This window comes from Plectrocnemia conspersa, unplaced genomic scaffold (genome assembly GCF_051122295.1).
Source record: "Plectrocnemia conspersa isolate PC_06_02 unplaced genomic scaffold, ASM5112229v1 ptg000011l, whole genome shotgun sequence".
NCBI lineage: Eukaryota > Metazoa > Arthropoda > Insecta > Trichoptera > Polycentropodidae > Plectrocnemia > Plectrocnemia conspersa.
The window spans coordinates 8,061,639-8,089,446 of NW_028277175.1; the positions used below are offsets into that span (position 1 = coordinate 8,061,639).

The 27,808-nt window shown below is 28.9% G+C and overlaps 1 protein-coding gene across 6 annotated transcripts; it reads left to right on the forward strand.

Annotated features, from left to right (window-relative positions):
* Positions 1-1,213: 1,213 nt before the first annotated feature.
* LOC148229347 (uncharacterized) lies at positions 1,214-27,808 on the forward strand. 6 transcript variants are annotated; one of them, XM_088198002.1, is made up of 12 exons: positions 1,214-1,253; positions 5,228-5,332; positions 13,871-13,936; positions 14,003-15,115; positions 15,221-15,283; positions 20,980-21,039; positions 21,116-21,205; positions 21,861-21,914; positions 22,002-22,100; positions 24,474-24,665; positions 26,844-26,877; positions 27,564-27,808. In XM_088198002.1, exons 1-11 carry the CDS (start codon positions 1,239-1,241, stop codon positions 26,856-26,858), a joined length of 1,872 nt encoding a protein of 623 aa, XP_088054128.1. In that variant the 5' UTR covers positions 1,214-1,238; the 3' UTR covers positions 26,859-26,877; positions 27,564-27,808. The 6 variants fall into 6 exon arrangements, with proteins under 6 accessions (XP_088054128.1, XP_088054129.1, XP_088054131.1 ...); XM_088198003.1 differs by having other exon boundaries at positions 22,005-22,100; XM_088198005.1 differs by lacking the exon at positions 24,474-24,665.

Genomic DNA, 27,808 nt, shown 5'->3' on the forward strand with positions numbered 1-27,808 from the left:
GTATAGTGATAAGTTTATTTAAAAAACAATAAGATCACTTAAAATATGTATATCGGGTAAAAGGATAATAACGCATGTAAAATAAATAATAGTAGTTCTAAATTATTTTCAGTGTTTTAAATTTAGTCGCCTACTATATGTATTAAGTGATAGCAGTTTTAGATGAAATTGAAGATAACAAACACAGACAATAAAAATAATTTTAATTTAGAGCAAAAAAATACGACTAATTATCAGGTAAATATTATGAGTAGATATTTTCAATATTTTTAATGCAAAATTAATTTTTTTTATTAAAATTTGATTTCAGAAAATATGTCGCAACGGTGGCTAATTTTTATATTTATTTGTAGCATAGAATGGGTTAACTCGTACCTATTATTATTTATTCAAAAAATTATATTACGATGTTAAGAATATATAAAAAGCCATTTTTGTGAGGGGGCCCGGAATCAATAAATTTTTTGTTTAGTGGTTCAACGAGGAAGCTTTTGTATAAAAAAAAAGTCAGAATATTTTTTTAGTTTATTGCAATTTATTTTCAGTACAAAAACATTTTTCAGCGTGTGATCATCACGTGTTTTTGAATTTCTGCTCTGTATTAGTCGGTTGCACAGGGCGGTATTGGGCTGTCGAATTAATTATTTTATAGCCCTTTTCATTGTTATAATAGTTGTATTACTTTTATATATCTTTTATTTTTATACATATATAAAATTAATATAGTAATAATTCATATTTGTTATAATTCAACCCTGTTCGCAGTGATTGCGGCTCTTGGGAAAAATAAGGTGTAGATACGTAAGGTTGGTCTTCCTACCATAGTGCCTTCAGTAAGTTTGTATCGAAACCATGATCACCCAGACGAAGTTCCGCCGTTTTATTCGGTACTATTTTTATTTTTAAAAAGCTAAAACATTTATTAATATTTAAAAATTATTAATTTATTGTCAAATCTGGATTTATACTTTACAGATTTTTTTTTTGATACACTAATACAAAATAAATGTAAGTCTGAAAACATCGCATTATTGTATAAATATTCATATAAAATTGAATATGATACTTATTAGTAACAAAGCCAGACTTAAATCGATCACCAGGTTATTTTTAGAAACTCTCTTTTGTGCAAAAAGGTTGGTAAAACTGAATCGAGATCACGTCGCTAATAGTGCGCCATGCAGCCGCTCGGATGCCAGTCGGTGCAGTCGTCGCGAGAAGGGAGGACGTGCCTGAAAATGTCGGAGTACATTGTAAGTTGTGTTCATTTATCTTTTTTTATTTTTGCAACTTACTTTTTATTATGTATATGTTTAATCTTAGTGGTATAGGTATTAATATATTTTTAAATATGGGTTCAGATTTAACGTTGAATATGTGTTATGCAGTTTTATTAATTAGGTACTAAGCTGAAATAATATTTGCAGTTTTAATTTCATTCTTATTTTCAATCGATATGTTAATTGTTATAATTAAGAAAAAATAAACGTCATTATATCACATAATAATTAAATTCTTTTGTGACACAATGACGAAATGTGAAATATTTTTATAGGCAACTACTGACGGGTAATTAAAACCTAATGCAAGCGAACGAGTTTTATAGATATTTCGTTTTAATTATGTACTGTTCGGTTAAGGTGATTGTGAATATAGCGACGCTGAGCTTTCAACGAATCACATCACAATAATGTCAAATCTCATAAGCTTTCCAGGCGTATTTATTTTAGAAGTTCCGTTTTGTTTCATATAAACATTAAACACCCTGGTTCATAATTATGTATTTTTATTAAATATAGCGCTGTTTTATATTATATTAATATTCGCAAGAATTGTTGTACTTGTTGAATTTAATAATCATTATTTGCACAAAGGATGCGTTCGTGCTATATGGCGTCATACCGTTAAGGGAGGTATATAGATATGCGCATATCTGAATTAACAATAATCTTCCTAATTGCAATAAACCCTAGTAATAGATATTTAGATTTATTTATAATATATGAATATTTTAAGAACATTAAATCTTTGTTCTAAAAGTTCACAAATAATAATTATCTTTAAGATTTTGTTCATTTCTTAATAGAAGCCGTTCTGCGAATTCTTTGTTTAATTATTCTCAGAAATGTAAGTAAAAGTATGGTTGCTTAACGACTACGCCTTTTATATATAGTTTTATTGAAAATGTGTGGATGTAATAGAGCAGTGGTTTTCAAAGTTTGTCGACTCACGGAACCCTTAGAATTACAAGTTTTTTCGGGGAGTCCCATTCCATCCATAAAAGTAGATTAATGTTTTATTGCTAATTTATGTAAAGATAATTGAATATGCGATGAAAATAACGTTGTAAATCTTAATTGAGATTTTGATTGAGTATCGTTACATTAGTGATTCTGCGATTTCAGCCAACTTCTTCAAAATATAAAAAAAAATCTATCGGCTAATGAAAAATTATTTAATAAAAAAAATGTAACGTTTTTAATTTATAATTTGTTGCTTTCTTAAAAAATGATTGTTTTTAAATATTTTTATTAAATCTTTTTAAAAGACCACTATTATATTTAATTTTAAAATTATATATTAGTAGATAAGCTTTCGACAAACGTTATAAATGATCCATTTATACTTGCTGTCATATAATAGAACAACGTCACAACATCATAACTTACATTATTCCACAATTGAAAATGTTCATTCTTGACAAAATCCAAAGTATGAAAAACTTTTTGACAAATTAATTGCGAAATATAATATTATAAAAATCCAAAAATTAACGTATGTAAATGTATTTTTCATCTCATGTAAAGTTAACTTTTTACGTATTCGCGTCGCATATTCAATTAAAAAAAAAATGTATTTTTTATTAATTTTTTTTAAAGAACTCATTAGTAGAATTAAATTTTTCTCCAGCTGTCTCCTACCCTTGTATTATATTTAGTGACTTGTAGGAATAGAAAAGACATTTACAAAATAATGCGCTACTATACTAATTAAATTACGTAAGTACAATTTTTTGATGCGGAACACATTTTAAAACCACTTTAATAGAGTAACAGATTTGTCGGAAGACGATAAGATTTTTTAATTTATTTGAGTTATTTTCAAGTTCGATTCGGATGAACTTTTCAGCTCCCATGTCAGACCTTATTACTAATATAATCTTAGCAATACTTTTGTAGCTCATTGTCATATTGAATTTTCAAGGTTTTTAATTTATTATATAGAAACTTTAGTTATACATTGAAACCTTTGTTCATTGGTTCATATAAATAGAGTGGAAATGGTAGCGAGAGCTGCAGTTTAAGTGGGAGTGTAGTGGTAGTGGTAATACGAGTTTGAATTGCAATTTGAGTGGTAATACCAAATGGGAGTAAAAGTAGGAGTGGTAAAGTGAGCCAATGGAGGCAGAAGTGGGTGTAAGACAGATTTTTTCTTCTACTCGAGTAATAATCAATATAATCCCCCGTGCGTTTGTGATTTAAAATTTAAGTTGTAATGCTAATGAAACTTTAGGTACGAATATTAAGCGTAAAATTAAAATATACAACTAACTACCTAATATAAAAAAAAATATTCAGAATATGTATCAAACACATTTTTTGAAATATATCCTATTGAGAATACATATATTCACAGCATCATTTCTCTTTCATTTAGTTAAAGTATGATCAACAGCTTTCTTATTTCCGCATCTTCAAATGTCAGCTGAATACTTTTTCCAATAGTTTTGTTTAAATACGCAAGCTTGAAGTGCTAACTTTACGTCTTTGCTATTAAATAACCGTTTTATATTTAACTGAAATGCTAATAGGTCTGCTAAAGCGCAATCGTATACAGCTTATGTATTTAAACTATGGTACAAAATTATGTCTTCTTCATTTAATGGCTCACATCTCAGTTTAATATATCCAAACCTAATTTCAACAATTCTTTGAAAGCATTACAAATCCAGTAAAAATATTAATAAAAAACAGTTTACTTATATAATGATAAATACAGATATGTCAATTCTGGTAAGAGCAGTTGATCGAAAAAATATTATAAAGATAGATTTTTGAGCTACTTTAAAAAAAGAAAAATTGAAAGCTCGGTTCGTATACTTTTCATCAATGTTTCTCAAGTCAAATTCTGCGTGTTAGGTTGTTAACGCACGTGCGTTTAGGTCTTTTCTACGTCGTACTAAAATGCTTGAAACGTAAAAATAAATTCTTGCTGTAGCCGCAGAAATTAGATGAATTATCTTAATAATATTTAAAAATATGTTAATGAATTTTTTTCGTTATCATTTTGAAACGCATTAGGCAATATATTTGCAAAATTATTTTTTTATATCTATACAAATGTGATATTATTGTCTTTTTAATAATAGCGCTAATCACAAAATATTTTTTTGCATAGTCTATTTTATACATAGCAGTGTCTAATTTACATTTAATTAAGAATGGATAAAAAAAATTAATTAAAAATTGTTTCATGCTTAGTATATTCTACCACTATCAAAAACGAAAAAAACATCTCTCTCTCTTTTACAGCATAATTGCAATTATACATCTTTAAAAGTATCTTTGTTTTTTTTCTACATAAAAGTATTTTTTTAGTTTTGTTTTAAATAAAACAATGTTTTTTCGACGTATTCAGATTTAAAAAAATACTTTTAACAATTTTATCATGATACAAAATAAGACAATCAAATTATAAGTAAAAAAAATATTTCGATTTTAATTAAAATAAATTTTATAATTACATATCAACTATTATTACAGCTTTCAATTAATAATGTCACTATATGCGACCTAGCTCGTTTTAACTTTGCAAATTTTATCACCATGTTCATCCGTGAGATTAGGAAAACCCATGAAAATCTATTCTGTGATGATCAATCATAATCATACTTTTATAATAATCAATAATTCCACTTACAAAAATTATTTTTTAATATGAGATATAAAAATATATTTTATTCTTAGAAAAAAAAAGTAAAACCTAAACTACAATAACAAAACAATTTTGTTTATCTAAACAATAAATGCTGTATATATTATTTAGAACTAGGATGATATAAAAATTCAGGTATTATTACTACAAAATTTTAATTGATATTATTATACTTTTATTTATGTAATCAAATCAAAACATTTTTAATCTTAAGTGTAATAATAGTTTTTATTAATTTAATCGTTGATATTATAATTTATATTATTACTTGTTAAAAATTTGTATTTTTCAGGACATTACAAAGCACAAAGACTACGATAGCATTTGGAAATATGACGAAGAAAAACAAGAGTATAAACATCCATATGAGTGTGTTCTCTTCGATATACCAGAAGAGGTAATATATATCAAAATATATTAGGCATGTGTGTATGTGCATGTTTATACTGAATGGTATATGTTTGTTTATTATTTACTATTTTTTATAATGGTCATAATGTATTACACTGCAAAACATCACAATGAACACATACGTGGATAATAAAACGTTACTGCATCATAGTAAGATCTCAAAATTTTGTAAAAATATCAGCACTAAGTAAGATTTAGATAGAACCAGGACTGGACTTACCAAGGATGATAACGATGATGAATTGGTCATCTTTAGTGCCTCACTTTAATATATGTAAATCTTAAGCAGTGGGGTAACAATTTCAGAAAGTGATTATTTTCCATGTAATTAAGTATCAAGGTTTGACGAAATTTGTGTATTATTTAGTATTTTTTAATCTGTCTGTGTTTGATATTTGTTTTATAATACAATGGAGTTTGGGGTTAGTTTTTATTGTTTAGCAATTAAATATTTAATTAATACTAAAATAAATAGTTAAGGCTTGTTAATATAAATTAGAAAGTGTAGGATAAATAAATTATAACTTTAGTGTAGGCACAAAATCTTGGGTGAGGTCAAAGTACAAACTAATGTATGCAACAAAGGCAAGGCTAAAAGTTAATGGTATTCTAGGAATAACACGTGCAATATTATGTTATTTCTCAACCGTGAATACTTCATGAAAAAAAATTCGAAAGATTTTATCCTAACGATTTAATTTATAATGAATTATAATCGAATTCATCGCAAAATCTTTAATAACGTCATCAAATTTATATAGGCAAAATAGTCATTTAAAAAAAAAAAAAAAACGAAACTGGAAAACTTGAAAGCCAACATCTTTTTACTATCAACAGCATTCTCAGCTAGTTTTTGGCATTGCTTTAAAAGTCAGATTTAGACTTTATTATATATTTTAATAATAAAACACTAGACAAATATAATGATTTTGTGAGCACTACCTAAAATAATCTTATTATATATGCTCGGTTATTATATCATTGGCCACAGCATTCAGATAAATTTAATTTGAAATCTTAACCTTCATCCGTCCCTCGGGTCTTTTTCGACCCGAAGCGATTTTGTTTTGCAAATATATCTTAAAATATTAATACTACATATCTGTAATTTCGTGACTTTGATTTTGTTGAGATAATAAACTAATTTTTAAAAAGAAAAAATAAATATGTTACCTGGATTATCTCTTGTAAAAAAAGTAACACTCAAGTCCCTCGGGTCGAAAATGACCCAAGTCTATTTTAGGTCAAATTATTGGAATTCCCGGCGCAAACAGATGTTTATTGTTTATCACCTTCTAAGAAATATTCTTTTGAAGTGATTATAATAGAAGATAATTTACTTGAATTTTCATCGGGAAATGATACCTGCTCAGAGACGTCAGATCATATTGAAGAATTGACTGAAACTTCTGATAGTGACATAGATGATGTACCTCCTGGATCTACATCATATCTTTCTAAAGATAAAGGTATTAAATGGCGATCAAAGCCTTCAACATAGCCGTCAATCATCATCAAACATGATTAGAACTACCCCTGGAATCACAAGGTATGCTGTTTCTCGCATATCAACAGAACTCTGCATTACAATTATTGTTTACAAATTCTATAAGAACTATTATTATTCAAAATACCATTTTGGAAGGAAATCGTGTATAAAGAGGATTGCAAAATATTGATATTATCAAATTGGATGCATATATTGGACTTTTGTTGTTAGCTGGTATATATATAAATTGAATAATGAGGATTTGGAAAATTTATGGCACGAAACAAAGGGTCGACATATATTCAGGGCTACTATGTCACTAAAACGATTCAAAATTATATCGAGCCATTCGATTTGATGATCGTAGTATACGAGCTGCTAGAAGAAATACTGACAAATTAGCCCCAATTCGAGAACTTTAGAATAAATGGGTTGAAATACTACCATACCTTTATAATCTGGGTGAAAATGTAATAATCGATGAGCAATTGATTTCATACAATTCCGTTTCGACAATACATGCCAAAAAAGCCGGCTAAATATGGGATTAAATTTTGGGTGCTAGCAAAAATAGTTATGTTTGGAATATAGATATATACACTGGAAAAGTAGCTGGTGAAGCACCTGAAAGGAATCAAGGAAGGCGAGCGGTTTTAGATTTGTGTCAACAACTTGATGGGAGAAATGTAACAGTTGACAACTTTTTCACTTCTTATGAACAAGGTCAAATGTTACTTATAAAAAAAATACTATGTTTGGCACTATTCAAAAAAATAAAACGTCAATTCCACCCGTATTGCTCGAAGTAAAAGGCAAAGCAATTTTTACTTCAAAATTTGCATTTACAAAGAATACATCTTTAGTGTCATACATTCCTAAAAAAAAGAAATGTGTTCTTCTTCAGAGCACTCTTCACATAACGAAGGAATTGTCAGGTGGTTCTGAAAATAAACCTAACATTATATTAGATTATAATGCAACGAAAGGAGGAATTGATACCTTAGACAAAAATAGCCAATTACAGTACTCGAAGAAAAACAAATAGATGACCAATTACTTTTTTTGCCAATATATTAGATATATCTATATCAAATGCATTTCTTATATTTACATGAGTTTATCCAGATTGGAATATAAAAAAAAATTATCAAAGGAGAATTTTCATTGAAACCGTGGGCAAATTATTGATAAAAGACAACAATTTATATTAGAACAAAAATGCACAACTACATCTCCTTTAGAAGTACCAACAGCAATGATACGTGTTCAAAAAAAAGGTAGATGTCACATTTGCCCAAAATCGGACAATAAACATGCATTAGAATGTAAATATTGTAAAAGATTTATTTGTAAGGCACTTTCCTATAATGTATGTAATAAATGTAATAAATAAATAATTAACCCATAAATCGCTCTTTATTATTCGTAAACATTCAACAATACCGTTACTAATAAAATTTATTTAATTAATTTGCAGTTTGTTTCTTTTAAGTCAAAAATTTCTACCTGGGTCGAAAAAGACCCGAGGGACTTTAGTGTACAGTCGATTTGAGGGACGGATGAAGGTTAAGTACAGTAATTCTTTTCCTGTTGTATTTTACGATTTTTCATTTGACTGGGTTCCTGGAAATGCATTGAACACGACTCGCGCCGTTCTTGACTAATTACGCAACCCGTTAGCTACCTACTACATATTCATATTTATGACGTTATAACCTGTGTCAGTCTTTACAGGTCAGCAATTCTATAGCTCCCTAACTTGAATGTATCTGTCGAGATTATCGACACAACCTAGAAATCTTATAATTTTTTTTATCTGTATTCCCGAGACTAAACAATTTCAAAATGTATATACCAGTGTATAATATGTGACTAATACCTGAAAGACTTGGGCTCAAATACCATATGTACCTTAATGTTTATTAATTTCTATCATGACTGGAAAATCAAAAATGGTGATTATTAAATATTTATAATTTCGATCAGAAATCATAAATTTATTTTTCTATATTTTCTTTATCTCACGGATGAATAAATAAAAATAAATCAAGCTAGGTGATGCTAAGTAAGGTGTAACAATAGTTTATATATTTTTTTATATATACATAGCTTTGAGTTTTCTACGGTCTCACGGCTTATTTAGTAGTTGTTGATTGTGTTTACTCCGCCCTGATTAAACTTACCCATTTTGTTTATTTCACACAGACGCTTAACACTTTACCGACCGGCAGTTTCACTACCAGACTTACGCTAAATACCGGCACTTTTTCGCAAAACTTCGCGAATTTTACCTTTTTTATTTAAATTTATGTATCTTTTGATACGGTCCGAATATTTCGTTGAATTTTTCTAGACATGTTATAAATGTATCAATGCAGCAATTCAAGTTATTATTAGATGGTTCTCAACATGTGGTTCGCCGGAAATAAAAAATAATTATTACTTTTCCTTATTATTAGATTTTTAAAATGATTATCTTGATTTTAAAATTATAAAAACGAATAACCTAGAAATTTTAATAAAAATAATTTAAATTGGGTTAACCAGCGGTTCTCAAACTTTTTTAAATTTGTAAAAACTTTTTTCAAGCAAACTTTTCTTTTGTATTGTGACATTTTTACTAATACGAGTTTACTGATATATAATTCATTTGCAATAAAATATTCACTAACCGTTGTAATTCACTCCATCTTAATGTGAAATTTTCCAGGCACATACACAGATAATTTACATTGTCTTTCACGTGTAAATCACTTTTCACAATAACTAGTTATATAATGAAAGTTTAAAGTGTCTCGATTTTTTCGATCGTTTATATTTGGTTTCAAATATTCGTAATTTTGCATTTTTCAGATATTCTGGTAAAACCAGATTCTTCCTTATGGTACCACAGATTCTATTTTTTTTTTCATATATATTTTTTTTGCTATTTCAACACTGTTATAAAAATCGTCCATATAAAGATGATGCCATTTGTATTTATTGTCTGATGTTAGATGTGATATTGAATCTTGTAACGAAATTCCAGGTCCTGAATATATTTTTAATTTCGATAGGTATCCTGACACTAATTCACATACCATTCTTATCACTATACCGTACTTTGTGAGCTTACTGGGGTTGTATACGTGAAAATTTAATCTTCCACACCATGGGATCATACCCTCATCCAGAGATATGTTTTGGCTTGGTTTGTACATATTTTTTAATCTTTCGGAGAAATAATCAATTATTTTTTGTACTTTGAACAGTAATCCTACATTATCAGGAACATTTTCATTATTGGAAAAACGCAGGTAACGTAATATTTGATAAAACCTATTTCTACTCATGGTTTTTGTAAATATCAAGGTTCCTATTAATGGATTTATTGTCTAATACAGGTGTAATGAGCCTTTTTATACCAAGCCCATTAGCAATATCAACTCAAACCAATTTTTTTAATTTTGGTACCGTTATATCCACCCATTTTTTAGATTTTATTTGCAGTTTGTATCTGTTGATGTGTTGATTATGGTGTCTATTCGTTTCTTCTGCAATAACGGGAAACAAATCATCTTCAATAAAGTTTTGTGTCTTGTAAAGTGTCTTCTAAATATTTTTCTTGTTCATCTTCCTCATTGCTCATGAGCATCATAGCATGTGGACGATTTCTTTCATGAACAGAGGAGTCTGATTCACTATCACTATAATTTTCATTGTCACTTGGAATATCTATATATATATTTAACACTATATTAAATAACATAAACTGTAATTATTTTCACGTAGATTCTACACTCGTATCAAACTAAAAAACTATGTTTTATAAACAGTTCGTAATATTTTTCGAATATTCACTCGAGCACACGAAAACTAGATACACTTCACACGATAGTATAACTTAAACTTAATTCTTATCCATAAGTTTTTATGTGTATCGTGCTAATAATTCAAAAATAATAACTCGAAAAAATTCCCACTTTCTAAAATAATGTGTCACTGAGATTCGGTATTTCCAGTAAGCCAGTAATATCTAACGGGAGATAATATTTACTCACAAAAAATATGTTGGAATTTCCTTATAACAGGATAGAAAAAAATACAATAGAATCTTACTAATCTGACAATCTTGAGATTCTCAGTAATCCAATACTATCTAATGGTTAATGATATGATAAATTTTTAGTGTCTTGTACTTTTTATATATGTACATCGTATTTTTTAATTTTATGTAATTTGACTTTATTTCTAAATAAACCCATTTACCCAATAAATTATTTTTAAATATACATATTTATATGTTTGTGTATAAAATATCATATTTTTTCTTTCTTTACACCACCCGAAAAAAAAGTGTGCTGGATAAAAGTTTTTAGAAATTTGAAAAAATTTGAGAACCGCTGGTTAACTCAATTTAAATTATTTTTATTTAAATTCCCAGATTACTTGCTTTTATAATTTTATAATCATCAATCAATTTTAAAATCTAATAATAAGGAAATGTAATAATTAATTTCTATTTTCGGTGAACCACATATTGAGAACCACTTAATAATGGCTTGAATTGATGCATTGTTACATTTATACCATGTCTAGAAAAATTTGTTAAAATATTCGGACCACGTCAAAAGATACATAAGTTTGTCTGGTAGTGAAACTGCCTGATGAAAGAAATATAAAATATATTTATAAAACCTTCGCATTTGTCTAAATATAATTAAAAAAAAAAAAAATTAAAATAAAATGAAAATTCATACATTTATTTAGTCATCTCTTAAAAAAAAGCAAATAAAACACTAAACATATATTTTTAATTTGACATGGAAACGAAAACATACACAGGACGCCAATTGGCGTCTGCGGTGTTTAACTTTCGGCACACTCAGGACGCCAATTGGCGTGAGCGGTAGGTAAAGTGTTAAGATTTGTCAAGTTTATAACTTAATTTACGAATACTAAACTTTGAACGATTTTATTTTTATGTTACTGTTTCAATAAATCTATCTAAGAATTACGAATATATCATTCGAGAAATGGTGTTCTTAATATTGCGCTTTAGAAAAGTTTTCTCTTCAGAATATCAATGGTATTCACCTCACTATTTTTTTTAGTTTTTGCAGAAATATTGCAGCTCAACTCTTGAAATCATGCTTTTAAACTATAATCTAAGACACTTCACCAATGTCTATAATGCCTAAAAAAAGTTAAGGATCATTAATAATTTTATGGTGAAACTGAAAGTATCTTTTCTCTTAGAATCATTTCGTCTAACAATTTGGTAAAAATAGTGAAAAAATTCATGGGAATGTAAAAAGATCATCCACTAAAAATAATGCTCATTTACAAAAATATGTTAGAAACGAGCGCGAAGACTTTCTTTTAAATTATACTGTAAATCCATAGTTATTAAAATAAGTAATATAGTAAATTTTAAAACGCTAATAGATTTAATTTTTTTTTTGAACATTTAACAAAAATGAGCTTTCATCCCTTAAAATTATCTGTCGAAGCAACTTTTAAATTTTTATTTCGACAATTGACCGAGCTTAAATCTACGTTAATAAAAGACATGATAATTTCGTATAAAAAACATATAGGAATAAGAAGGCTAATGAATTAAATTGATACACTGAAATATTTATTAAATCTCTAATCACTCGATGATAATAATTATCATATCATGTTCATTAAAAAAGCTTAAAAAAAATAGATTGAAATAGGAGCTTAAGAATATGAGCACAATAATCTCATATTTATAAGACACAAAAGAAAAAACTTGGACACTCGAAACGCAGTCTGTTTATATTTTCCAGTTTTTTCTGTCTTCTAATCTAGCATCTTATCAATTGATTATGTAACACAAACAGTAACACGACAATTATTATTATTATTTGATGTATAAAAAATGCAATATGACGATCCCAGGGTCAGTTTTAAACTCTAGTTTAGTTTAGTATACTAAAAAATGTATGATTTTGAACAGTTATGACCAAAACTAATAAAACTTATGTTGTCACGATTATATTAATAATTTATTTACCTTATATAGCTGATTGTTTATACACTAAGCATACATATAAAACATAAAATATACATTAACAGAATATAAAAAATACTTAATATTATAATTTATTTCGTTTACATTTTCATTTTTGCGGATTGTCCTAGGAATATCACTATACAAAATCACATTTCCATACAACATTCCCCTGGTCGTACTCGTTTTCTTTTATCTTACTAGTATTAAATCTATGTACATCTTTATTTCTTATTAAATACTTCTACAACTAGTACATCTATTTTTACTTCAAACTTCTCTTATTGCCCTATTTGTAATTTTTGCAGTTTTCGTATATTTATTTTATTAAGCATATATAATTATGTTGCACAATAATTGCAGTAATTTTATTATTTTTCATCCTAGATAATATACCTATTTTTTACTATTTTTTTTAATATGCAATTACTTCTTAATGTTTTATATTATCAACTATTATCTAACATATCCTTTTAATTATTAAACATACAATTAATTTTATTTTCATTAAGTACATTATTTTCTAACCATATATCTATTATACTTAACTCATTATTTAAGTTATGTAGTACAACTTCTTTAACATTATCACCATATGCAATAAGTTAAAGTGTCGTCCGCAAACAGATGTATTTTACATTTTTTTGTATAATTAATTATAATATTCATATACATGCATTATAAATAACAATGGTCCTAATTTGGATTTATTTTAAAACTATTTCACTTATAATCTTTAATTTATTCAACATTATTATTATAATTGGGAATCATCAGAATTTATTTTGAATAAGATTCAACTTATATGCTATTTGAATTGAAGCACATCTAATGGTTACCAGATTTCAATACTCTTATTTTTACAATTCTTAGAAGCGCAATAATAAAAATTCAATTATTTTTAAAGGACGTTAGCAAAAAAATACTCGAACCACATTTATAATTGTATTGAACAATGTTTTGATCTGATCTGAACTCAAATGCGACAATTTACAATGAGACTTTTGATGTTTTAGGCTAAAGAAATAATGCGGAGCATAAAGCTGGACAGTAGCTGTAAGAGAATTGTCATGATTAAAGCGGTAGTAAATTATGTAAATGTTTATTATTTTAATTAAATTGTTTTTATAACAAAAAAAATATTTAAGGGAACATCTAGAACAAATCGTCCAGATAACAGAGTTCAGCCGGGACCATCTACTGTGGTCCAGCCGGGACCATCTACTGTGGACCAGCCGGGCCCATCTACCATTCGCCAGACGACGCTATCTGTCATTCCCCAACCGAGCCCATCTACCATTCGCCAGACGACGCTATCTTTCATTCCCAAACCGGGCCCATCTACCTTTTGCCAGACGACGCTATCTGTCATTCCCCAACCGGGACCATCTACTATGTGCCAAACGACACTATCTATCAGGCCCCAGCAGGGCCCATCTACCATTCGCCAGACGATGCTATCTGTCATTCCCCAACCGGGCCCATCTACCATTCGCCAGACGACGCTATATGTCATTCCTGAACTGGGCCCATCTACTATGTGCCAAACGACACTATGTATCAGGCCTCAGCTAGGCCTATCTACCATGTGTCAAACGAGATCTATCCTTTCCCAGCCGGACCCATCTACCATGCGCCAGTCGGTCTCATCTATTATATCATCAGGACCATCTACTTTGTGCCAGTCGCGACAATCGACTATGGGTCAGCCGAGACCATCTACTATGTGCCAGAGTGGACCGTCTACTGCGAACCAACCGGGCTCATATACCATGCGCCAGGGTCTATCTAACATGCGTCAGCCAAGACCATCTACTGTGAACCAGCCAAGCTTATCTACCATGCGTCAGCCAAGACCATCTACTGTGAACCAGCCGGGTTCATCTAACATACGTCAGTCAAGACCATCTAATGTGGACCAGTCAGGCACATCTACCATGCGTCAGCCAAGACCATCTACTGTGAATCAGCCAGGCTCATCTACCATGCGTCAGATAAGACCATCTACTGTGAACCAGCCAGGCTCATCTGCCATGCGTCCGTCAAGACCATCTACTGTTGACCAGCCGGGTCCATCTAACATGCGTCAGCCAAGACCATCTACTGTGGCCCAGTCGGGCCCATCTACCATGCGTCAGCCAAGACCATCTACTGTGGACCAGCCAGGCTCATCTACCATGCAACCGGGGACATCTACGGTGAGCCAACCGCCACCATTGCTGGATGCAAATAACGGCAATTATGCCGATAAAGTATCAAAGGTACTGCTATAAACATAACATTTTAACATAAATATTAGTAATAATATAAAATATGGATATTTTAATTGTCACGGATTTTTAAAAATTTAGATTTAATTTTTTTAGGAAGCCATTTTAAAACTTTTGAGCAAATTTTCTGACTATTACAATCAACAGATGCATTTAGAGGTAGAGCTATAAATATTCATAGTTTTATAATGCGCACATAAGGTTTTTTTACTTTTAAATGTAAGTTTATAGGCAGAAATAAAACAGTGTGGTTTTTCTTCTCTCTCCGGATTGAAGATATTGTTGAATTTTAATTTTATTTTGATCCAGAAATCCGTTGATACAAAATAAATAAGTGTCACTGCAATGATACATATATATTAAGTTCACTGAAAAATGTTTTCATTTAGAAGTATAGTGAACTAATAAAATAGTTGTCCGTTTTCTGTAGTAAAGGCCTGAGCAAACTTTTTGACTAAAGGAATAAATTAGGAATATAAAAAGAGCACCAAAGAAAATGTTATTCTTAGTTATAAATTATTTATTATCAATACATGGAGTTTTAAATTTACTAAAAATATAATAATGTCATCTTTTAGATCCAATACTCGCCGAAAAACTTTTTCTAAGCTACACCATTGAATTTTATTATGATAAAGAATATATGTATATTAGTAATACATAATCTTAAAAAACAACGAATAGTTTGTGTTTCAGGCCATTCAATCGTATTAAATCAACGAGTTTAATAATACAAAATGTGACGTGTTCAACTTTTAACTCATTTTTATACAAAATTTGTATCTTTAAAGTACAATAAATTTTAATTAAATTATAAACAGGATAATTTTCACAAATTTTATTCTTAATTTTTACCGTCATTTTGTTCCATTGTAAATTATAACTTCTAAGTAATTGTCAACGTTTCAAACATATGTTAAATGTCATATGTACAGGCTTGGCAATAATAATGGGGCACCCTAATAAAATGGTTATATCTAAAATAAATCGTAAAAATATAAATGAAAAACCGATCGAGCTTGTGTTTATTTAAAGTGTTTATTTTAAGCTTATTTTTAATATTTAGTAGGCCCACCCTTAGCTTTAATTACAGCTGCAACCTTTTTGGCATAATGTCAACTAATAGCTAAGCACACACGTACGGATTTGCCCGTCGGACATCTGACGGATTTGTCCGGGCTTGGCCACAGACGCAATTTGTACTAGCTCGGACAAATTCTTATCGGACACCAGATTTACGTGTTTTTATGTGAAATTTTGTTTACAATATATGATGTTTTACTGTCTGTTGTGATGTTTTACCGATGGGTCATAAAGTAATAAAACCTTATTTAGATATTTTAGACAATATACTTACCGATGGCGGCAACTTTGGCACAAAGTAATAAAGGCGAGCGGAAATGGCCCAGGTCATAAAATCACTTAAGGGACAAATTTTAACAAAAAATACTGTAAACTATCGTGTGCGAATAACACAATTGCAATACATTTTAATTACCTTTTAATTGACAAAAGCGGAGAGCCGAAGGCTGCCTAAAAATATGCACAATTCCTTCGATACTGTAAACCATATTAAACTTGGATGATTTTCGAAGATAAAAGCAAGAAAAGTTAAATTTATATAGTGTTTAAAGTAAATTCTAAATTTAAATGCCATTTATTATTATTAATTATATATACAAATATACATACATATATGTATATTTATATATCTTGATCTTTTCATACATATTCAATAGTAATAATAACTTTAATTTTAATCTAATCAAAACTATATCTTTTATTATATATTAGTATATATATTATAGTATTTACGTATATATATACATATATACTTATCAAGAGCATCAGGAGTCGATACTTATATCATACAAGTGCGTTTTTAATTTATATTATTTTTTCTATTGTATAGTGGTGTAATAGAAATCTTTCACTTGACCGTTTTTTTTTTGCTATGGGTCATAAAGTAATAAAACATCGCCAAAATCTTATTTTAGACGTTGGCGGCAGCTTTGGCGCAAATTAGCAAAGGCCCGAGTCATAAAATCACTTAAGGGACAAACAAAAAACACCGTAAACCAGTGTTTCCCAGCCTTCTTTATGCCATGCCCCACCGTAGTCTTTTCAAAAGTCATATGCCCCACCGGCATCTTTTTTAATAAAACAGTAGGTAAATTTTCAAAACGTATATTATAATTGAAATAATTACAAAATACAAATTAAAAATGTAAGTAAAATAAAATAAAATGGTAATGCCTAATCCATTATTAAATTATTAAATTCACTTAATCTTGCTACAAAGAAATTTTATGTCTGGATCTAACTTGGTTAATTTCAGTCTTAAGTCCCCTCTATTTGTAATATTCAATCGATTTCTTTTTTTAATGAGTAAATCGCTTATGGCGCTAAAACCACATTCCACTAAATAAGATGATGGAAAGGGTAATAATAAATTTCTAGCATGCAAAGTAATATTAGGATAGTTTGTGTTAGTTTCTTCGCACATCCATGCCATTATTCCTTTTATATTGAATAAATTTGTAATTGAATCATCATTTTGCATTTCCGAAAGTTCTTCATATAATTTTTCATTTGAAATATCTACCAGCATTGGTTGTGTCAACCAAGCCGGAAAATGTATCTCTTTTAAATCAGCAAATTGTTCTTTAAAATCAGTTGATAAAGTTTGCAGATGGTCCAAAATAACACGTTTAGCATTATTAGTCACTTCACATTTTTGGAGCCAGTAAAATTTTTCAAAATATTTTTTTTAGATAATTCAATAAAAGTGGTAAATGCAAATATCTTTGCTTTTGCATCGACAAGTGTTTTCTCCGATCCTTGAAGTTGGCTATTTAAAATATTTAATTTTTCAAATATATCAGTTAAATAGCTTACAAATGCTTTACCGTCGACCGTCATCAAAAACTTCATATCAGATGGGTTGCTTAAAAAATCACAAAGGGTATCAAATAATTCCATAAATCTTTTTAAGGAATTTCCTTTTGAGAGCCATCTTACTTCAGTGTGAAGTAACAGTCTTACGTGCTCCGCATTTTGTTCTTCACAAAATAACTTGAAGAGACGCTCAGATTTAGTACTAGTTTTAATCATATTGATACACTTTATAACGGAATTTAGTACCTCATTTAGAACAGGTGAAATGTATTTAGCCACCAAGTTTTCCCTGTGAATAACACAATGCACCACAGTCATATCTGGATTCTAGTCTTTCATTAATTTTAAGCAGCCATTTTTCTTTCCCATCATATTGGGGGCACCATCTGCAGCACAAGATATTATATTTTTCATTGGTATATTTTTAACATCTAAATATTCTTTTAGCTTATTAAATATATCTTTGGAGGTAGTGGTGCTTTCTAATGATTTGCAGAATAACATTTCTTCTGCAAATTCTCTTTTATCAATATATCTTACGTAAGCTAGCAACACGGCTTCACTGTCTCTCAAAGTTGATTCATCCATTTGTAGTGAAAATTTTCTTGTTTTCAGCTTTTCAACAAGTTGGATTTCAACGTTTTCACTCAATTCGTCTATTCTTCTGCAAACAGTAGTGTTGCTGAGGGGCATAGCCTTCACGAGTTTGTCATCTTGTTGTAGAACTGTTTTAAGAAATGCTGATATTGATGGCTTGATTAGATCCTCTCCTATAGTATGGTTTTTTCCACATTTAGCGATGAGCAATGAAATTTGGTAACTAGCCTCAAGACTACGATCAATACTTGCAGTTTGTGCACAAAATAGATTTGTTAATGTTGTTCGTTTTCCAAATTTTTCTTTAAGATTTTGAAAGAAAATAATATCTGAATTATTATGAGTACTATGTTTCGCCTTCAAATGTGCTTCAAGATGACCTCGTTTCATTGTTTCATTGGTAAAGGATTTCTCACACAGAAGACAAAAAGGTAGGCATTCGTCATGCCCAGCAGGTATAAATCCAAATCTTAAGAAATCCTACGCACGTGGGTATATTTAGTCGTGAACGAGCAAATTATATTTATATGTGGAATATTTGATAATTTCCGACGTGTCCCATCTCTGAAGCGTGGTGCCCCACCTCTGAGGCGTGATGCCCCACCGGTGGGGCGTACGCCCCACCGTGGGAAACACTGCCGTAAACCATCGAGTGAGGATAACACCATTGCGATACATTTTAATTACCTTTCAATTGACAAGAGCAAGAGTCGAGTGCTGCCTAAAAAACATGCATATTTCCATCGATATTGTAAACCATATTTCACATCGATACTGTTAACCATATTTAACTCTATCGAAGAATGTCAGAAAAAAAATCAATTTTATCTGATTGGCTTTCAATTTTATTGAAGCTGAGATGCCATATGAGCTCTACTTGGAGTATTGTAGAAGAAAAGTTAAATTTATATAGTGCTAAAAGTAAATTCTAAATTTAAATGACATTTATTAATAATAATAATATATACATACATATATGTATATATCTTGATATTTTCATACATTTTCAATAATGATAATAACTTTAATTTTAGTATAATTAAAATTATATTTTTTATTATGTATTTATATATGTAATATTTACGTATCCAGAGTCTAAGTGCATCTTAAATTTATATACTTTTTTTCTATTGTATAGTAATGTAATAGAAATGGGTCATAAGTTAATAAAACTTTGAAAAAATTTAGACGTAGGCGGCAACTTTGGCGCAAATTAATAAAGGCCCGGGTCATAAAATTATTTAAGGGACAAATTTTAACAAAAATTACTGTAAACGGTCGTTTACGTGAGCGCGATCTCTGCTCAGATCTGTTTGTCCGTGTCCGAACCGTTCGTTTTGAGCACGGACAACGGACAGACAACAGACGGATCTGTCCGACAGTTTTAACCCCACACACTGGCGGATTTGTCCGTCAGACATCCATTTCGGACAAATCCGACGGGCAGATCCGCCCGTGTGTGGCCAGCTAATGACTTGCAGGTGGATGGAGACAATTTTCTCTATTATTGCAATATGCAATTTTGGATTTGCAATTGTCTTGGGCAAGCTTACCTTTTATTTTTGTCCATAAATGCTCTATAGGATTTAGGTCTAAATTTTGATAATTTTTTTAAAATTTTGCTAATTTTTTTATAATGGTAAATACAATAAATAGCACATACTTTTCCCAAATAATTTTTATTCTAGGTATTCAAACAATACGGAGTTAAAAAACTTAAGGCAGTAATTTCAATTAATCGCACCAAATTAAACGTTACATAAACAAACTAAATTATGCTATAATGTATTTACAGTATGTTACATATTGTGAACAAACATTAAATAAAAAATCTTCCAGAAATGACCGCAAGGGTCAGGTAAATTTCGTTCGGAGATGTAAGAAAGAACCGCTGTATTATTTATTGACTATTTTTGTTCGTTTTGCTTTTTTAAGTGTAATATATAACCTTTATTATCGCGTATTAATTGTTTTTGGTTACCAAGTTTTTTTTAACAAAATATAGCATGACTTTTATTTTAAAGTTATGGTTTGATTATGTTAAGTACTACCTACTATGTTAAGTGCTATAAATTTTATTTTGTTTTTTTAAAGAGGCGGTAAAAGGCAGATTTTTTCAGAAATACGATTATAGCTGGCGGGCCGCATGCGGCCCGTTAGCCGTAATTTGCCCAGGCCTGCTGTAATACATCGTGTTATATATTTTTATAATAATGATTTATGATTTTTATTATAAAAATAATTTTATTTATATTATTAGTTAGAGAACAGTACAATAAATATTAGTAGCTCATTACTTTATAATATTTTTTATAATAAATACTTATATAATATTTATTTACATGATTAATTAACATCAGGCCAACTTCAACCCAGATCTGTTTTGTGATCTTAATTTTCAAGTGGATGAAAAAACACGGGTAATATGACATTGACATTTTTTTATTTTATGCAGTTCACTTTTTTTAATTTTATTATTATTTTGTATTTAATCAGGTACCACTCTACAAACGAAAGTCTTTCAAGTCTTTTCAAATACCACCCGCTGAAATCCCTTCAACAAGTGCTGGCAGCACCTATATAAAGGTACTTTGTAAAAAATATAATTATATTATATTAAAAAAAATGTTGAAACCATGGCAGGACCACCAATGACCATTAGTCAATATTCTTGGTTTTGACCATTTCTGACATACACTCTACCTCGAGGGTTTCGGCAAAACTTGTCCAGAGCTTTATTAGGTTGCTCTTTTTCAGTCTTTACTCAACTCGTAGCGAACATGACATCCCCATTCTCTACCCAATTTGTAGTATTTATAAATCAATATTCAGTTGGCGATCGGAAAAAATAGCGTTGATAGCTAGGGATTATCTTTCTTTCTATAGTATTAAATATACTCTACATAGCAGTAGCTTCTCAAGCATTTTTGATAAAATAGACTAAATAGCATTTGCTATGTAAGATTTGACGTCTCCTGGGTTCTTTCCTGGTTTTTGAATAAAGATAACTTGTGCCATTTTTTATTTTGGAGACTTATTATTGCAATTATTTATTTTTGTAATTATTTTCATACTTTTTTCCGATTATTCTTTAAGCACATTTATTGTAAAAAAATAATAAAAAAATGCAATATAGCAGATGCTTATGAAAATTTTTTATCAGTCCGCAAAACAGAAAAGTTTGAGAAGCACTGTGTTAATTTTTCGATGTTATTAACTGACTATGTATTAATTGTTACAGCAAGTACATATCACTCAGATTACGCAGAAGGTTGACACACGTGCTATAATTCGGGTAATGTAAAACATAATAACTAAATTAATTCCCTAATAGAAGTTTACTTTACACATAGATATATATATAAGTATATTATTTGCTTAGAAGCGTGAGATTGTGTCAACTTCTAAAACGTCTTTTGTGAAAAATAATCGTGGTAGGTGCCCGAAATGTACATCGCCCTTTCATAGAGTCTGCCCTTTCGTGAGTACAATTTGTTTTTATATACATATATGTGTATTAGTAAAATGATGAGCCCAATTATTCGTTGTTGGTATAAAAGTGTAACTTAATCGTATCTGAAATTAAATGCTCACAGGACGTCAGGACTTTATAAGAACAGGTTTAATTTTTACTATTTTATTTCTTAAATTTTGCGTTTCTTACATTTAAAATTATTTTTTAAACTATATCGAAATTGCTTTAACATAAGTTTAAAGTAAGCCGCGCCGCAATTTTTTATTTAGCACGCACTGCATTATATATAAATCAAAATTTAGAAAAATATGAGCATTGTAGACAAATATATTTTATTGAACGTCCATTATTATTATTAAATTACATCAAGTGAAAAAAACTGGTTTGGTAATTTTTCATATTATATTTCAGCTTACAGCGAAAAGCTTGAATTTGTAATGAAGCCGCGCAGCGAAATATATTTTAAATGTGTCCATGTGTATACAGATATTGTTATGTAACTTTATATCAATTTCAGCTTTAACTCAACTTGAATTGTAATTTAGGAAAATAAGCAAGTGAGTGGTTTGTAATTTAATACGTATTAGAAAAGATATACAACATATATTTCACCTTTAGGATCACTTATATAATTTTTTAGCGTCACATTTAGCGCTTTGGGGCATTTTTAAGGATTTTTAATAGATATTTGAACCATATTTAAATATTGCTGAAAACATAGTAACGAGACTTTTAATTCATTGATTACACACATTATTAAAACCAGTTATTAAACATGCACGAATTAAGCTGAAAAATATTTTGTATATATAAAATTTAAGATTTACAGTGGTCCAAGTATCTATCTAGATTTTTATTTCAGCCATCATGCAATTAAATTTAACATTAATATTATGATAAGTTCAATCTATATTTTCAATAGAATACATTTATTTCAGTATTGCAGTTTTCGTTGGAGCTCACGTAAACAATAAAGCTGTCTTATATATATTATATGTTTAGCCAGGAGGTCTTTCTTAACAATGTAGACTACAGAATATTTCCCTTTAAAAAATATCCAAGCTAACCTGGCACAGAAAATTAATTAAATTTTATTTATATACTACAATAAAAAAATGAACCAAATAATGACTTATATACGATTTTTGTCTCGTAAACCCTTAATTCCAAAGAAAAAGTTTCTATTAATGTATGATTTTAAATAAGCATACACAAAAAATTACATATAAAAATTAGCTATTAAGCTAAATAAATTAATAAAATAAATAAAAGTTTTTTTAAAAGGCTCTTGTATCTCTTGTAATTGTTATGTTACCTTAAAACTATACATCAACAAAACAGGATTTAAATTAACGTACTTCAAAAGCTTTATATTTATTCTGTATCGTTAAGGATTCGCGAGTTATCAGCTTTTAAAATAACGTTTTTTTATTTATATCATTAAATCTACTACTAGTTGAGCCAAAAAAATATGCTTAAATATAAAAAACATATATATTCTGCCACTTAGTTGTAGACTTTTAAGACATTTTTGCATGCATTTGCAAGCTGATAAAATATATGTACATATATAAAACATGCATCTTCAAATTGCCAAAAACATTCTATTGAAGTAACACATAATCGTACGGTGTAAATTCAGAAAGTAAAGATACAAAGCAAAATAGTGCATGATTAAAATTACCGTGATATTTATTATTCGTTAAACGATAAGGGAGTGACATTAAATTAATTTATAAACAAGCAAAATTATATGTCTAAATTAAGAAAAAACGACGGTTATTAATTAAAAGAGCAGGCGATGGCGATAAGGTACCAAAACTGCTCCTTATGCAACCGCAAAATGAGAATATGTATAGAGTTCTATTATATGACGAATATTCTTAAAAAAAAAGTTAAGGAGTGTCATATATAAATCACAAATTAAAATGGCTTATAAGCCTTAACATTTTCCAGAAGTTGTATCTTTACTTTTTGAATTCTCTTCTTATATTATTCCATAGTACATTTATTGTTACGTAGTCACCTATGACCTGTAACATGTGTCAATTTAACGTCCTCTAAAATAGTATGTCCTATTATACTAAAATATAAGGTGATAGACCGGAGACAGTTGTAATAAATTGTGCATATCTGAAGACCGATAACAGTATACGTACGTCACAAAATCAAGGAATGGCAGTCAAATTTTCTAAAAACATGGTATACACAGGGCTGTCCACAAGGCGGGTGGAACAGTTGTAAAGCACCTGGGCCCTGGGCTATGCCAGTGGCGGAAAATGATTTGTTTTAGAACACAAAACTTGGAGAACCCCTTATCAACCCCTCAATGAAAAGTTTCTGATTTGGAAGATTATTTAATGATCGTTTTTTACGCAGAAATACATCACTCCAACCTACAACAAAGACGGTGTAATGGAGGTAAAACTTACCCCGTACCAGGGCACTAAGGTTGTACATGGGAAGTTTAGATGCAAAAAGTGCTACAGGAAGTGGGTAAGCCACTTCTCGATGGCGAACCAACAACAGGAGTGCAAAAAATGCAAGATCTTCTTTTTTCCATACCTCCAGGTTCTATTACAAATCTACTATTATTTTTAAATATATTAAAAAACCTCTAGTTGCTATAAGAATGTATTACAAGCCACAAAATATAACGCTCCATACTTCAAAAATAACGACTACGTTACATTTAGCTTCGCCCTAACTTGTGATGAAACTATTTTAGTTACAAGCGATACATTCTTAGATTAAATAAAGTATACAAAAGTCAGTCAGCCCGTTGGTAGCTTAAACCAGTCGCTATTAATATTGTACAATATTTTTGCCACAAAAATAAGATTTGTATTTTGCATTACAAGTTTAAAATAAATCTGAGTTCCGTTAAATGCATTTAGAATTTAATCAGCAAATTGTTTTGAATTACAATTTTAATACATTTTTATAATCTAAAAACTGCATTAGAACTACCCATAACTTATTTTAAATGTAGCTTAAATGCTGCGATAATAGTATTTAATAATAAAATACATGTCACTGATGTCTCACTACTTATTTAGTAGTTGTTGACTGTGTTAACCCAGTTTTCATTTAACAACAGAAAATTTATATTAAATAAATATAATCATTAAATATAAATAATAAGTCAATTTTAAATTAAAAAATATATTCTCGACATGTAAATTGAAAGAAAATTTCTCGAAAATTTTATGCTACGCGGTTAAATTTTACCAATTTTTTTAATTAATTAAAAATATTTTTTTTTTAGTTTTATTTAGCTAATATAGCAAATTGTGTACACACTAAACTAATTTAGTCGAAACATACATATAAAATATATTACAAACATAAACAGGATATAAAAAAACTAATATTATAATTTATTTCTTTATTAAGAAAACTCGCTATACTTTTATTTTTGTGGATTGTCCTAGGAATATTATTATATAAATTAAACAATACATTATTGCCCTGGCTGTACTCGATTTCTTATACCTATCTATCCTATTCTTATAAATTTGTTCCATGTGCATTTTCATGTTCCATTTTTTAATTATTTTATTATTGTTTTTTACTGTAATTACATTCTTTTTTATATTTTCTGCATTGCATCTTCTGATCATTTTTGTGTAACTTCTTTAGACTCACAAGTTATAATTAATTCACCTTTATTTTTGGGTCTCATATTCTGAATACCTACTTACAATTCTGTTGGTCTATTAAATTTTTGCAAACATATTAAGATATATCAGACCATCAAAAAAATATCTTTTTTTAAGAATATTATTGTTTAAATTTAAATCGTCTTTTTTAATTTAGTATATTTTTTACTTCATTAATCGTCTCAATTATTAAACAATAATTCTTAATTTTAGTTTTTTAATATCTCTGTTATATGTTTAAATATTTTAATAAATGCATTATTAATTACACATTTACTAGCTGTCGGCCTCTCACTGACGTGAGATACCGCAGCTAGCAAATGTACGAATACTGGACCCTCAACTTTTTGGGTTATAAATATAATTTTTGCTTCATTCTGATTTTAGTATTTATTTGTTAAAGCTTCTAGTTTACTATTAAATTAATTATTCCATAAATACTCTATTTCAAGTGAGCTGTAACCTTAACCTGTAATTCTTAATATTCTTCAGCTGAGATCTGTAAATGTATCGGACTTTTACTATTGGCAGCGAGTATTTTATGGATTACTAAAGCTTATTCGTGACTTTCCACGACGTATAATCATTAATTTTTTTAAGCCAACAAGTTCTTCAAGAAATTTTAAATATAATCATTTTTGGGTGTCTAAAAGAGTCTTTAGTTCTTTAACGGCTTTATATTAAATTTTATCTACAGTGTTTCCAATTTTTTTGCATGGTTACGTTTTTCTACTATTTTTTATGTTATTATTTCAGGGTGGTTTTCTCTTTTTTCATTTGTGTTTAGATTAGGTGTGGCTTTCAAGGATACTGTTTGAATTTCTTTTAGGTTTTCGAATGCTCCTGCATTGATTTTCAAGGGGATGTTCAATTCGATAATTTGATGTTCAATTCGAGTGTTCTCTAACAAATCCTAATCAGTTTTAAGATTATATGAGGTTGGAGTATGTTGTTTGTGGATTAATTATATCGGCGAATGATATTATCAGTTAGCTAGTATGTTGGCTGTAACTAAATTTAATAAGATAATATGTATTATTTATTTATCATCATCACGATCGATTAACATATATGTTTTTAATTTCAGCGAAGAAACCATTAGAGCTACGCGTCTCATGCAGGTATTAAAAATACTTAAACTAAAAATAACTAACTGCAATGCAAATTTGTTGGTGTTTGTTTATATCAAAAACCTCCGGTTTTATAAATCAACTATACCTTTATGTGTATGTGTTTATGTGCGCCTGCAGTGAAACCACAAATTTTTTCAATGTCATATTCGTACGACCTAGCTCGATTTTGATTTTTCATCTAGGTAAACCTAATCTGTGATAATTGTAATTTGCCCGTTTCTGAATTAATTATGTTCAAACCAAAAGCTAACATAAACAAATTAACCATTATATCATTATATACGTGTAGGTTTGAACAACAAAGGACCGTTTTGCAACTATTAAATATGGGCGCACGGTAGTATCGCGCAGTTGGGGTACAAAACCGGTGGTTTTTGAGCGTCGTTTTTCTATTATAAAATTTATAAAACCTACTTAGAAATAAAGTCGATATTTGTTATATATTTATAATATAACAAATATCGATATTTCGCTTTTTCTTGTAGATAATAAGAATTAATAAATAATAATTAAGAATATTAGCATTTTAAATTAATATTAATATTAAGTATTATTCACTTTTAGAGTGAAATAATATTAATTAGTTTTTGGAAGTTGATTTTAACAAAACATAATTATTTTATAATTTTATGCAAAAAAATGATTTTAATACAAAAATAAATGTTTATTTACAGTTTGGATACAAACAAATGGAATCAGCCAAATTCTTATAATATTTGACAAAAGAAATGAAATATTTTTTTAATAATGAAAAATAAAATTATCCTGTACAATAATTATTATAAATAAAAATAATTACATGTTATTGATATGAGATACGTTGAATTATATAATTAACTATTAAATGCTATATGTAATATCTTAAGATGATATATTTTTAAAATAATAAAAAATGTTAAATTGAAAGCACATAAGAGTA